The sequence below is a fragment of the Aphis gossypii genome, chromosome 2 (genome assembly GCF_020184175.1).
Source record: "Aphis gossypii isolate Hap1 chromosome 2, ASM2018417v2, whole genome shotgun sequence".
NCBI classification, from domain to species: domain Eukaryota; kingdom Metazoa; phylum Arthropoda; class Insecta; order Hemiptera; family Aphididae; genus Aphis; species Aphis gossypii.
The window spans coordinates 7,049,323-7,063,196 of NC_065531.1; the positions used below are offsets into that span (position 1 = coordinate 7,049,323).

Sequence of the window (13,874 nt, forward strand, 5' to 3'; positions counted from 1 at the left end):
TTACTACGTTAGTTATTTTATTATAGTTTATTTTAAGCAAGTTTCTGAACGAAAGAAATTACTTTTTAACATTTTTTTTTAGGTCTCTGTCCTTCTCATCAATAAGTAACACGTAAAACCAATTAGCAGGTATGTTAAAAAAAAAGAAAAAGTATATAGAGACCACAATTTATGTACCGACATCATTTGAGAATTTGAGTTATGCAGTGGTATTGCAACGGACGAATTAATTATAAATACATTTCTCAATGGAATAAGTTTAAAAATATTAATTTTTATCATATTATTATTTGTTGATTTGTATATCTACATTTGATATTTCTCTTGAACTCGATATATTTATTCAATAGATCGGTACGTCTATAATACATGACGAATCGTAGTTGAAACTTGAAACTGTCGTAGGTTGTAGGTACACGGTTGCGGCGAAACGCGTGGGCGCACACACACTGTCACAAACGTGATCTGCGATTGCACGATTCGTGGTGATTCATTTAGTTGTTATCACTCCGTGCTACCGGGCTACCGGAGTATCATCAAAATATTACATTTATTTATATAATATATACCATCTAGTTTTTCATATTATTTTGTTATTATGTAAGATAGGTATTGGCTTTAAATTTGCACACATTGTATCATTATGGTATCATATATCATCACATATGTATATATATAATTTATTATCGTACTTTATGTATAATCGTGATAAGATTGAGAAGAAAAAAAGTGAAACCATCACAATATACAACTACTGTGCGAACGGCAAATAAGCAAGCTATCAGGTAACGATTAACAACGCATACCGCATACGACACACGGTGATGGGCGGTAAACGGCCTTCGAATCTTAATGCAGTTGTTTCTCAGCGCGTATTTTTCTGGTAAAATAATTGAAAATAATAATTCGTATTCGGTCCAAGATGACGAATGAGTGTGCAACACTGCCACATTTGTATGTGGACATGTGAATTGAGCGCACGCGACTTGCAGTGTGTTGTTAATTGAGGAAGACGATATCACCGTGTCAATCTAGACATAGTCTAGTAGACTAGTGGCCGCGATGGACGAAAACGACAAAGCCCCGTCGTCGATGGTCATCGGATACTGGATGTCCGACAGAAAGAGCCAGAAACTCAATTGGATCGAATTTGGAAAAGTGTGCAGGTTAGATGAGAAGTTTTTAAGTAGTTATTAAGTAGATTTTTGTATGTGATCCTGTATCAGGCTCAAATTAGGGAAATGTTTCTGTGCTGGAAAATCTGAGAACAGCTATTGTTGCTTCTTGATAGAGGTACCTATACATTTCTTTTTATTCTTATAAGATTGAATTTAATTTTTATTTAAATTGTTAGTTGGTAAACTGTATTAAAATTTATTTTGATGCTTATGTAATATGCATAACAAGAAGCAAACTTATTGTATTAGTGCTTACTAATTGATAAAATAAAATTGGAAGAATCATAATAAGAACTATTTTCAAAAATGGCTTAAAATAAATAATAGTTTCAATACCTATACTTAATTATATTAATTTTTACTTAAAAATAATATGTTTATTGACATGTGCAGTCATTATCAGGAGGATAATCGTAGATAAAACAAGTATTCAACAAATATTCTTGTAGGTTCGAGGTAGTTAAATTTTTTAATCACTTACCATCAAACACATTTATTATATAATATCTATGGTAGTTTTAAAAACATTATAATTAGTTATAATATTACAAAATTAAATTTACATACCTAAATATATAAACTAAAATAAGATAACTTAAATAAATAGAAATCATTTTATCATAATTAATAATTATATTCTTTAGCTTTTATTATAATTATATCTTTTTATAGGTAAATCTACTTATTAACGATGGTAGGAAAAAAAGTACAAATTTAAATATTTTAAATAAAAAATGTACCTAATCACTCTATATGATATGTTATGAATTATGATATACCTAAACGTTACAAAAATAAATTATAATTAAAAAGTAACAAAACATTTTTGGGGACTTTTTTTCTGTCCCCTATATTAACGTATAAAATGATTCAATATATAAATATTCAGATGTACTTTCTAAATGTCTATGTAGAAAAAGTATCAAATAATTGAATAGAAAAATAAACAATTAAAACATAATTTTTATCTGTCTTGAAAAATATTTAAAAAAAAATATAAAGATACATTTTACATTTTATGTTGTACATAAATGACATTTGACTAAATGCTCTGAAATTAATATATAAAATATTTTTAATGATTATAAACTATACTCTTTCCAATAAGAAAACATGCCAATTTTACACATTGAGATTGCATGGGGATGAACAGGATAAATGATTTTCATTGGTCACAGTATAGGTATTCTTTCACTGGACGGAATATAGAACCAAATTTATTTTTATCAATTGAATTAGGCACAATAGATTAGTCAGATAATAGTGCTATTTAAATTTTATTAGTTTATATGATTTGTTTATCTTGTGTTTTATGAACTGTTTATCTCAGTTTTAATGTACAAATAGTCTGTATAGCATAGACAATATACCAGTTATGCCAAACTTCTAAAAATGAATTCAGGCCAAACTAAAAAAAAACGGTACTTAACCACTTATGTGGCTACAAGTCTACATTTTACTTTGTGTAACAAAAAAAATTTGAATGTGATATTTGTTTTATATTCAATTTTCAAACGACACATTAATAATACAGTGTGTAATTGTTTATTACATCTAATTTGATTTATGTTATTCATGAAGAAGTATAAATATTGTCCAAACAATATTATTAATAAAAATATTAATATATTTTTTAATTTTAATTAAGTATCAAGTTTATTCTGGTGTAAGTTTCATACTATATCTAAAAGCTTTTGGCCACAGTCCCATATTAAAAAAAAATTATTAGGCCGTGTCCTGATATAAATATTAAGTTTGACACCACTGTAGAAGTCAATAATCAGTTTATAGATCTATGATGTATACATAGTTTTAAATTAACTTTGTTTATGGTTATTAAATTTATTTTATTATTAACAATTCATTTTTTAGAAGTTATAAAAAATATATTATCTTACTTTGTGACAATATTATGAATTCATACTATGCAGAATAATAAATCTGTTTTGTTGTAAAATAGATAATAATAAGCTCTTTCATAAAAATATACAAAGTCTTAATAATTCAGTCTTTCATGGAATTAAAGTATCAAAAAAATGAAAGTGATTAAAAAAAAAAAAACAGTAGACAATTTATAATGCTTAGTGTTAACAGCCTACTAATAAATTGATGCAAGTTTAATAAAATTAAAATTAATTTTGTGAAATAGTAAACCTAGAAATTTGTAAGAACATAATAATTTTTCATTGGTATACCTCTCTCCTAATGTAAATAAAAATTGCTCAAAAATATTTTTATTTTATCATTTATAAACTATTATGAAAAAAATTATATTCTACATTTTTATAATAATATTAAAACGTATTCATGTATTTTTTATAAGTAGAAATAAAAAAAATGTGTTATACCTAGAGTGTTTTAATATTTTTTTGATAAATTGTTAGTTTATTCATCAATCAATGTTTTAATAAAAACAACAGTGTAATACATTTTAGTAATTGATGTACCTTTAAATAAACATAAACATATTAAAGTACTTACTGATTAGTTTATATTTGATGATAAAAAAATCAGATAGATTTTAATAATTTAAATTTAAAAATTAATATTTTAATAGTTACCTATTATAAATAATGCAAATAAAATTTACTGAAACAAAAATAATCTACTTTTATACAGGCATATTTATTTCTGACCTATGCCATTTAATGCTTCAAATAAGAATAAATTATTATACATGATTTGATTTTATAGTTAATTATTTGTGTTTAATTAAAAAAAAAATAAGCCAATTATTAGTTAATTGATTGAATTGCAATATTTCATAGGTATCATATTTTTATAATTTTTTTAAAGTAACAAAATATAGTTTAGTTATTAGATAATATATTTTATTTTTAAAGAATTTTAGCATCAAAATTATTTTACATTAATAAATAAATATTTAAATATTAGGTTCTTAATCTAACCGTTCAAAAAAAAGTATATTTTATTAAGTAATTATTTGTTTAAAATATTTTTTTGTAAGTATATATTATATATTTTCAAGTATATTTTTTAAAATAATTTTAAATACAATCAAAACTTTATTATGTATATGATTTTATTTTTTATAATTTTAATTTGTCCGTACTTACTAAAAACCTCTTTTCATTAAACAAATCAACATTTCCTTCATGTTTGTTATTCATTTTCAAATTTAATTATTATGGCATATAATTTAATATGTTAGGTATTTTATGTATATATTTAGTATCTAAAAATATTATAATACTACTAATATAATAATGAAGACAATTAATAGAAAATTTTTTTTTTTGCAGGCAGCATGGATATGAATTAGTGAAAGTAAGACATTTTATCATTATTTTAACTTAATATGCTTTCTAAGAAAAAAAAATGTATATTTAATTGTTATAGAGTGGGGTGTTTTTTTATTGTAAAAATAAATTGATTAACTAGTTTTTTTATTTATATAGTAATGTATGTAATTTTTGTGTGTAATAAGTATAACTATTTTAATAATATTATTCATTTAAATGTTTAAATGGGTTTAGAATTTTGTTTAGTTGAAACTAAAATATTATTGATAACATTTAGTTTGTTTTGATTTGTTTTAAACTATTTTCTATAATTCTATGTTTTAGTGAATTTTGTCGCTTGATAAAGCCTTATAATTGTATACTGTATATAAATGGATAATGGCCTTTATTTTTTGAGATGTTAAAACTCAATTAAACTAATTTATAGCTAAATCATAAATGAAATACTTGGGTTCTAAATAGTTGTTTGTGATTTATATTATTTTAATTAATGTTATGCTTGGAGCAATAAATATGCATTTTTACTTCTTTTTGAGTGAATAAATATTTAATAATAATAATATCATTTTTTATGATTTATTTCATTTTTAAATTTTCTAACAATAACCATTTAAATTATCAAAGATATTACAATTTTAATCACAGAGTATATTATTTTGTTTTAAAGTTGGATCTTGAAAGACCATTAGAAGATCAAGGGCCATTTGCAGTAATTTTACATAAACTTACTGAAATAATTGCCAGAAACGATGAAAAGGTATGTCTATATTTATGTTGTATTTCTTATATTTTATAAATAATTTTATTTCATTTTTAGGCAATTCAAATCATAGATAGAATTGAACAGTATATTAAGAATCATCCAAAAGTATTAATCATTGATCCATTAGATAGTGTTCGTACCTTGCTCGATCGCTACAAAACGTATAATGTCGTGTTGAACACCACCTTGAACAATATTGGTACACCAATATACAATTATTATTGTAACTAGGTATTTTAAGTTGTCTAAATTATTTTGGTTCTCTCACACTAAATAGGACCTTGACCTGGGGCTTATATGGTATTGTAAAAAATATAAAGAATATAAGTAGTAATGGCATTTTAAGAGGTTTGTCTCATGGTATATTTAAGTATAGCACTTTACACAGTTAAAGTGGTACTTAATACAATTTAAAAGTATAATTATATTTATATATATTTATGGAAGGTTTCATACTACCTATTATTTTGTTTTGTTTGGGAAATAGCTTTTTAGTGAAGTGTTCTTCACATTCATTATTTCCCATTACAATTACATTTGCCACTTGAGCATATGTTTGTGTAGGACATAGTTGACACTGTGTTGTGATGCTGATTGCATTGGGAAAAGGGCAATTTAATGTTCCTTAACTTTTTAGTCCTTTGCTTGATTTAGTAAAATACATTACGAAAACAACATGTTAATATATTTATTTTTATTTAAGTTAACTTAAATGAAATAGGAAATCACATGCAGTCTATTGCATGTTGCATGGAAATTAAAGAATGAATTCTGCAATAAGGGATAGCCCAATTGAACATAGATGATTAAATTCATTTTTATTTTTATTTCATGTTGGCACTTATACAATTGTCAATTTACTGTTATTATGTTTCAAGCCAATGTCTCATATGTAGATTTATTAGTGGTGATTTAAAATTTTGCCAAAACCATTTGGCTAATTGCCATTATATTTTTATGTTTAGGTGCAAATCTTTTTTTTTGACAATAATTATACTATAATTATCTATAGTTCTGTTGAACATCTTTTTTGTAAAAACCTTAATTAATTTAAATAATTATTTTCTGTTTGACTAAGTTCTCGTGTAAATTACTTTTTTATAGTAAAATCATATAGTTTTATTACAGTTATAATACTATCATTGTAATGTTATCTGTACCAACTATATCATTATATTTATCAAAATAATTAAAAACGTGACTTGGTGACACCAATAATTATAATTAATACCTAATGTTTCCCAGTCAAGGCCTAATTCAACAATTTATTTTAGGTTAAACAATTTTAAAACAGTATAAATATATATATATATTTTTTTTAGTACTTAGTAAACTTTTTTTACTAAATTTTAATTATACTTGTCTATTATATATGTTAGATGTTTTTACACCAACATTTGTGGAAATTCTGTCAACCAATGTGAAAGAGAATATTAAAAAACTAAAAAATGCTGGAGTCACGTTTCCATTCAGTAAGTTTATTAATTATTATTGTTTGGAAAATGTAGACTAATATATTGATTTATTTTAGTTTGCAAGCCATTTGTAGCTCAAGGTACAACTTACTGTCATCAGGTAAACTATAAAATAGAACATAAGAATAGTTAATCTTGGACACATTTATAGTTATATTACAAAGGTGTACAACTTATTTTTTAGATGTCTGTAATTTTTAATGAACGAGGTGTAGCTGATTGTAAGCCTCCATGTGTCGCTCAATCATTCATTAATCACAATGCAATTTTGTACAAGCTGTATGTGGTTGGAGATCATTATCAAATGGTTGAGAGACCATCATTAAAAAATTTTTATGCTTCAAATGGTAGAGTATTTGTTTCAAACCAGTCTCTTATTTTGACTTAAATTATTTATTATTTATTTAATTATTTATTTATAGATGATCGAGATACTATTACTTTTGATAGTCACTCTGTGTCTAAATCAGATTCAAGTAGCGAACTTAGTGTACTTGATCCTTCTGAAAGTGCCAAAGGATCTTCCATAGATCCAATAAAATTGCATTCTATTGTCAAAACTCTCGGCAGTTATCTAAACATGTCTCTATATGGTGTTGATATTGTTGTTGAAAATGATACTAATCGGCATGCAATTATTGATATTAATGCTTATCCTGGTAAATATTCTTACTTATTAAAATTTGAATAAAAATTAATGATATTGTTTCCATAGGTTATGATGGATTTCCAGACTTTTTTGGGAAACTTATAGACTGTGTAATATCAAGACGTGCTCAATCAGTATGCTCTAAAGCATATTTTGAAGACTCTGGATTTGATACTAGTGATTCTAGTGATGAAAAAAAATCTCGCGCCAAACTGAATTCAATTAATCAATATAATTAAAACTGATCAATTAATCTTTGCCTAAAATTTGTATACTTATTTTTTGTGTATACATTTTATATTTCGTCAATCTGATTTTTTAATCTATTTGATAAGTTAAATGTATTGTTAATACTTCTATTAGGTTTTTTTTTTTATAAATAATTGTTTTACAATCTGAACTGTTCATGTTGCAGAACACCAAGATTTTAAGATAATCATATTAAAAATAATTGATAAAAATATTTTTATACATATATATTTATAATAAAAAAAAAAAAAAATACAAATTAAGTATGTTTTCCAGTTGAAATATATTTTTCAAATAATTTGCTGATAAAATGTGTTTACTCAATGAGTAATATTATTGCTTGCTGACTTTTGCAAGATGTTTTTACATTAATCATTAATTTTCCCTTTATTCATTAATTGTTGATATTGGTTATTGCAATATATTATCAATTTTACTTTGATTATATATTAAATCACCTGTTAACAACTTTTATCCGTAACTGTCAATTAATTATTGTTTAAAATTTAAATTTACTGTATAATGATTAATAATTAAGGCAATTTTAGGTACTTACATAAGTATGATGTTTGTGCCAAATTTAACTTTTGACATTGTCGAATTATATTTGAAAAATTGAATTTAAATAAATATATACCCATGTATATATATTATATATATTTAATATGATGTTTAATGTAAAAATCTTAATAGTGTACTCACTATTCATAACTACCCTTAATTGTTTATTTCTGTATTGTTGCACAAATAAAATGTTAAAGGCCTGAGTTTTACATTTCTTAGATTAGTTAATTTTCCTTTTCTATATTTTTGGATTCAATATTATATTCTGTAAAAAATTGCTTGTAACATAACAATGGTTACACTTAAGAAAGTTAACTTGGCAATTTTATCAATTTAAGGTCACACATCTACTAGACAATTAGCCATGGTTTAATATTGTTCAAAGTATAACATCAGATTTCTTGATAATAAGTGATGCACATCTTTGAATCATTTTTGCATTATTGAAAAGATTTTTGTAATATTTGTCAGAAAAAATAGTATATGAATAATTAATAATAATAAGGGGTCTACTCTTAGTTACTACGCTTTTCTATGTAATATATTATACAAATGACCATTTTATATTTATGGATAACAGTGTGAAACACAATATGTATTGTGTATGTTATTTGTAGATTTGGACAATTTAGCTTTTGCAATACTTAAAACCAGTGATGCCATCTGGAAGATTAGTATAAATAGATTAGAAAAAGGACAAACTCGTAACTCAATGATTAAAATTACAATTAAACTTAATTTAGAAATTATGATATAAACAATAAGTGATGGAAAAATGTCAAGATAGTAAATAGTAGGTTGGTTACCTACCTATAGTGTTGATTATGAATTATAAGTTATGAGTAATGAAGAAGATGGTTCTGAATGGGCAATGTGTATCATCCTTGCAATTTGCAACTCAGTTGTAAGTCCTTTAATTAGTGGATTACTGTTAAAATAAACTGAAAATTATAGTTTTGACAATGCTAAATCATGAGTTAAAAATTTCAACTAGTTAATGTTCATATTTTGGTTTTTGATATACATTTTATAAATGATATACCTAGTTTTAATTTAAATAATTTTATAGTGGGGAAATGTTCTCAAGTATAATTTTCTCTTGGAGTTATAACTTGTAAGCAACAACCTTTGGATTCCTCATAAACCAATTAAAACTAAACAAAACTTACATGTAACAGATATGTTTGACTTAACCTAAGCTCATAGGTGAAATTTCAGTTTTTGACTTGGGGGGGGGGCTATATATCAAATTTTATATTTTGATTATTCATAAGTTTTGTCTGAATATATTATAGGCATATAGGCATAGCTCTCACATTTGTTTCATGTATGAATTGTAAAATCATCGCTGAGTTTTCTTTGTAATTGTATCTCGTAAAGATCCATTTAGATTTAATTTCCTTTTTGTCATTACCAATGTGAAAAAAATATGACTAGGTATCTAATAATTAAAACTAGATACCTACTGAGTGTACTGACACTCAAGTTTAACTAAAGTTAAAAACTGAAACTTCAACAAAGTTCAAATAAATCTATGTTGTTTAAAAGTATAAAAGTTAAAACCAAACAGATAATACAGCTGGTGTAAGTTAGAGGCCTATTTCATCACTTAGTTTTCTGAGAATTGAAGTTGAGACGACAAAATTGCTTAAAACATTTTCTTTAGTGTGTTACAAAAATTAAAAAAAAAAAATCAATTGATGAAAATTATAATAAGAAATAAAAACAACATAGGTTTTTAACATGTCAATGTAGGTACGAAAAACCTTAGCATATCATAATTTCGCAATTATGGAGTTTCACACAAAACTATTGGTAGGTACTTAAACTCGGGAAGAAAAATAATGTTTTATTACAGAAAATCGAAAGGCCCAAGAAAACGAAAAATGTATATATGTATAAGTCATTGAATGCCGAAATCTATAAATCACATTGGTTTGACTGGTTTGAGTGTTTGACACAAACTGTCAAAATTCCGGTACTTAATCAAGATTCATAAAAGATGCAGATTGTAGGGTGTAGACTGTAGATATTACAAGAACTACACAAGAAAATGTACTCTATAAAGATATAATATGAAAAACCTCTCAAACAATACGATAAGGTGACAAAAAAAAAAAAAAAACCTGGATTAAGAAAATCTACAATATATAATATGTACCTATCCAAAATTTTGACATTTTTAAAATTATGGATTCCAGATATGGTAATGCCGTAATGGAAAATATAAATACATATATAATAAAATAAAGCACGATCAAGATTTGGATAAATATAGCACTCTTTATTTTTTAGTGAACTTTCACATAAAATGTGTAGTCCGAAATAGGAAGTGTGCAATACGAATTTGAGAAGTGTTTAAGTGTGTAAATACTAATAAATAAGATTTCTTTTTTTTTTGTATGTTTTTATGAATGTTTATTTTTTTCAGGAAACAAGTCAAGCAAGACAGTTTATACGAAGAATCAAATATATTAATTACATTTTATATAATATATTCCACATACGAATAAGGAATAATATTGTTAATACGTCTTAATAGTGTCTGTTATTTTCAGATTTATATTTTCTTTATTTTTAATATTGAACTAGGTAGGTTGCTACCAAAAAATAATGTGAAATTTGATTAAAAAAAAGAATTATTACCTATTGAAAAAATTGTTGATATTTTATTAAAAATTATAATGACATTGAAGTGGTTAGGGGGTTGGAGGCTTCGTTTTGTATCAACTCACTGTACATGAAAAAATATGTAGCACGAATTTTTATGAAAAATGTTACTTATGTCTTATAATATTAGGTCTTTTAAAAACTAAAATAATTATACACCAATTATTTTATTGTAATTTATTACTTGAACAAATAAAAAAATAAAATAATTATAATATGTAAACTGGATAAGTATTTAAAATATTATTATTTTTAATTTTTAATTTTATTATTAATTGTATTTATTTATTTTTAAAGTATATTATTTACTACTTTAATTAACAAGAGATAAAATATAAAAATACATATTTTATGTTTATTTATTGTTATGTATTGTTTTTAGTGGTATTTTGAGCTAGGTAAGCTATAGTAAATTATTTTTTCAGACAAGGGCATCAACCCATTTGTTTAGAATGATGTTTTGTAATTTGTATTAACATTTTAAATAAATAAAATTAGTAATTTACTAATTTATTAGTTATAAAAACCGTACAATAATATTATATAACACCACTAAATAAAATTAATATAATAGTTGTTTACTGCTTATATAGTTTACTTATTAAAATTATTTTGTTTTTTTTTTTGTAGGCACAAGTAAAAAATCATGAAGGTACTATATAATAAATAATAATTGTAGTTTTTAAATGATCAAATTGTTGTTAGTCTATTTGCAATAAGCCAAAAACAGTCAGCCGTTTGGAAAAATAATAAGTAAGTACTAGGTAGGTAGTTCGAAGACGGGCTACCTCATCACAAAGAGCCTATAGTTTTTTCGCAAGAGCCTAGTTTTTTTTGCAAAAAGACTAATTTTCTTAGCTTTCAAAAACTTTTGAATACTCATAAAACTAGTTAAAAATAATTTAAATTTGCAACTTATAATGTTCACTCCCCTTGAAAGTTACCTTCACTATAGTTTGAAATGAATTTCTGACTAAAACAAAGGGACGCACTAGAAAAATTAATTGGAGGTACAGAAACAGAATGGAAAAACTGTCATGCTGGCCTACATTTGGATGACATTATAATTTAAATACCAGGAAAAACTAAAACGAAATAATAATAACCATAAAATGTCTAATCTATTCCAGTAAAAATAAGAGCTTTATAGCATAAATTAAAACAAATAACTAAATATGTATACCCAGTAATTATGACCAGACGTGCAATAAAAAAACAAATCAGACCTTACTCAAGCTAGATCATACTCTTTTGAGCAAGTGAACATTTTAAATACCTAGAAGTATTAATTTCCATTAAATAGTATTAACTAACTAATACTCATAGTCTACGTAACAAGATATAAGTAGTGACTAATGGTAAGTAAGGATAGGTGTAACAAACTTTTCAAGAAATTGATTTAAACATTTTTTCTGAAAGTTTGAAAATGGTTCTTCATAAGTTTTTCTTAAAGAAATTCAAAATATCGAAAACACTCAAGCACAATTATTTTTTCAAGGTTTTGTAGTATTATAATACTATTCTTTCAAACTCGTCAAAATCATGAAGGTTTGTAAAGTCGTTGCTTAAATTGTAAATTAAATATTTAAAGACATAATAAGGCATAAGAAAAATACTTATGTTGGTTAACTACATTTTCCAACAGATAATTATAAATTAATATTTTATTTAAAATCTGAGGTTTTACAAAATGTTTATGGTGTTTAATTCTGCAGGGTTCCTAAATACTAGTATTCATAATCAATGGCGTAATTAATGAATAATGTAGATTTTTCTTAATAGCCATATTTTTAGTATATAGATTAAAAAGAGTGTGTATTAAGAGTAAATTATTTATTTTTATTTGTATCTACAACATTTTTGTTTACCTAATGGCTATTTCTAATAGTAACGTGCGTGACAGTGACTATAGCTATATATATATATTATATAGCATTATAGCCTTTGCATTTTAATTACGTGCATTAATATTCTAATTAGATTATACAAATTAATAAAAAATAAGTAAGAACACAAAAATAAAATTTAAATCAATTAATTATTATTTTAATGTTGGATGTTTACAATGTCAATAATTATGATCTAATTTTTCAAATACCTACCTAATAATTAATAATAGGTAATATTATATTGTTTCAGGAAAAATAATTTTGCTTTTATTTAAAAAAAAAAAACATTAAGTAAAAGTATTAATTATTATTATAAATTCATTATTTCTTTTTGATAAATTAAATTTATTCATAATGTTATTAAAGTATTTAATATTCAATTTTTTATAACTATATTTGTATATTGTACCTCTTCACATATTATAGGTAATGTATATTATAATGTACCCATATGTCAGAGGTGGCCAAACCGCGCCCCGCGAAAGATCTCGTGTCTCGCGCCACATAGACTTTAATGGCTCTTATCTTATCGTAAAATGTTTACAAACAAATTTTTTTAATATGAATTTATGTATTATATAATAATATGACATTTTTTTCTTTTTACATTTTGGCTCTTTCATATTTATTAATACATTTGGTGGCTCGAGAGTTTCTTCTCGCTGGCCACCCCTGGCATAAATAATAAATCTAACTAGGCTTTACTCCTAAACAGTCTATATAGGTAGGTACGTATATTCTTTTGGTTTTAGGTGTGTAGAAAATTCAGATAAACTTCGTTTATAAAGTTAGGCTGCTTAAAACTATTATTATTCTTGTTTAATACTTTAATTTGAATAAAGTGTACTCAAAAAGAAAAAAAAATGGTGAGTTATAACGTTGAACAGAATTTTTGTTTGGTTATACGGCATTTACATGTTATTACATTTTGAATTATATAAGTTGATATAATATGATGAAAATATATAAATATAATATTATAATAATATTTAAATAAAAAAAAATGTAATAAATGTAGTACCTATTTCGGAAAAATTATTATAACTTACCGTAATATTAAAAGTAAAATAAATGACTTTATTATAGCTATAATATCGAAAAAACATAATAATATATCATGCAAATATGAAATATATTTAGTAATATAGTCTGACAGCCGTTTCTGTTCATAATC

At 24.3% G+C, this 13,874-nt stretch overlaps 1 protein-coding gene across 1 annotated transcript; it reads left to right on the forward strand.

The window, feature by feature from the left end:
• The first annotated feature begins 406 nt into the window (after window positions 1-406).
• Window positions 407-8,350, forward strand: LOC114125796 (inositol-tetrakisphosphate 1-kinase-like). Its single transcript, XM_027989571.2, has 9 exons — window positions 407-1,166; window positions 4,442-4,466; window positions 5,109-5,198; window positions 5,259-5,403; window positions 6,584-6,676; window positions 6,736-6,779; window positions 6,864-7,026; window positions 7,102-7,338; window positions 7,395-8,350. The coding sequence occupies exons 1-9, from the start codon at window positions 1,063-1,065 to the stop codon at window positions 7,565-7,567; spliced, it is 1,074 nt and encodes a 357-aa protein (XP_027845372.1). The 5' UTR covers window positions 407-1,062; the 3' UTR covers window positions 7,568-8,350.
• The last annotated feature ends 5,524 nt before the right edge of the window (window positions 8,351-13,874 follow it).

Excerpts from the sequence above, each read along its gene's own strand:
- LOC114125796 (XM_027989571.2), top strand. The coding sequence starts at position 1,063 with ATGGACGAAAACGACAAAGCCCCGTCGTCGATGGTCATCGGATACTGG. Across the intron at positions 4,467-5,108 it reads ATGGATATGAATTAGTGAAA|TTGGATCTTGAAAGACCATT; the intron begins GTAAGACATTTT and ends TTTGTTTTAAAG. Across the intron at positions 7,339-7,394 it reads TGATATTAATGCTTATCCTG|GTTATGATGGATTTCCAGAC; the intron begins GTAAATATTCTT and ends TTGTTTCCATAG.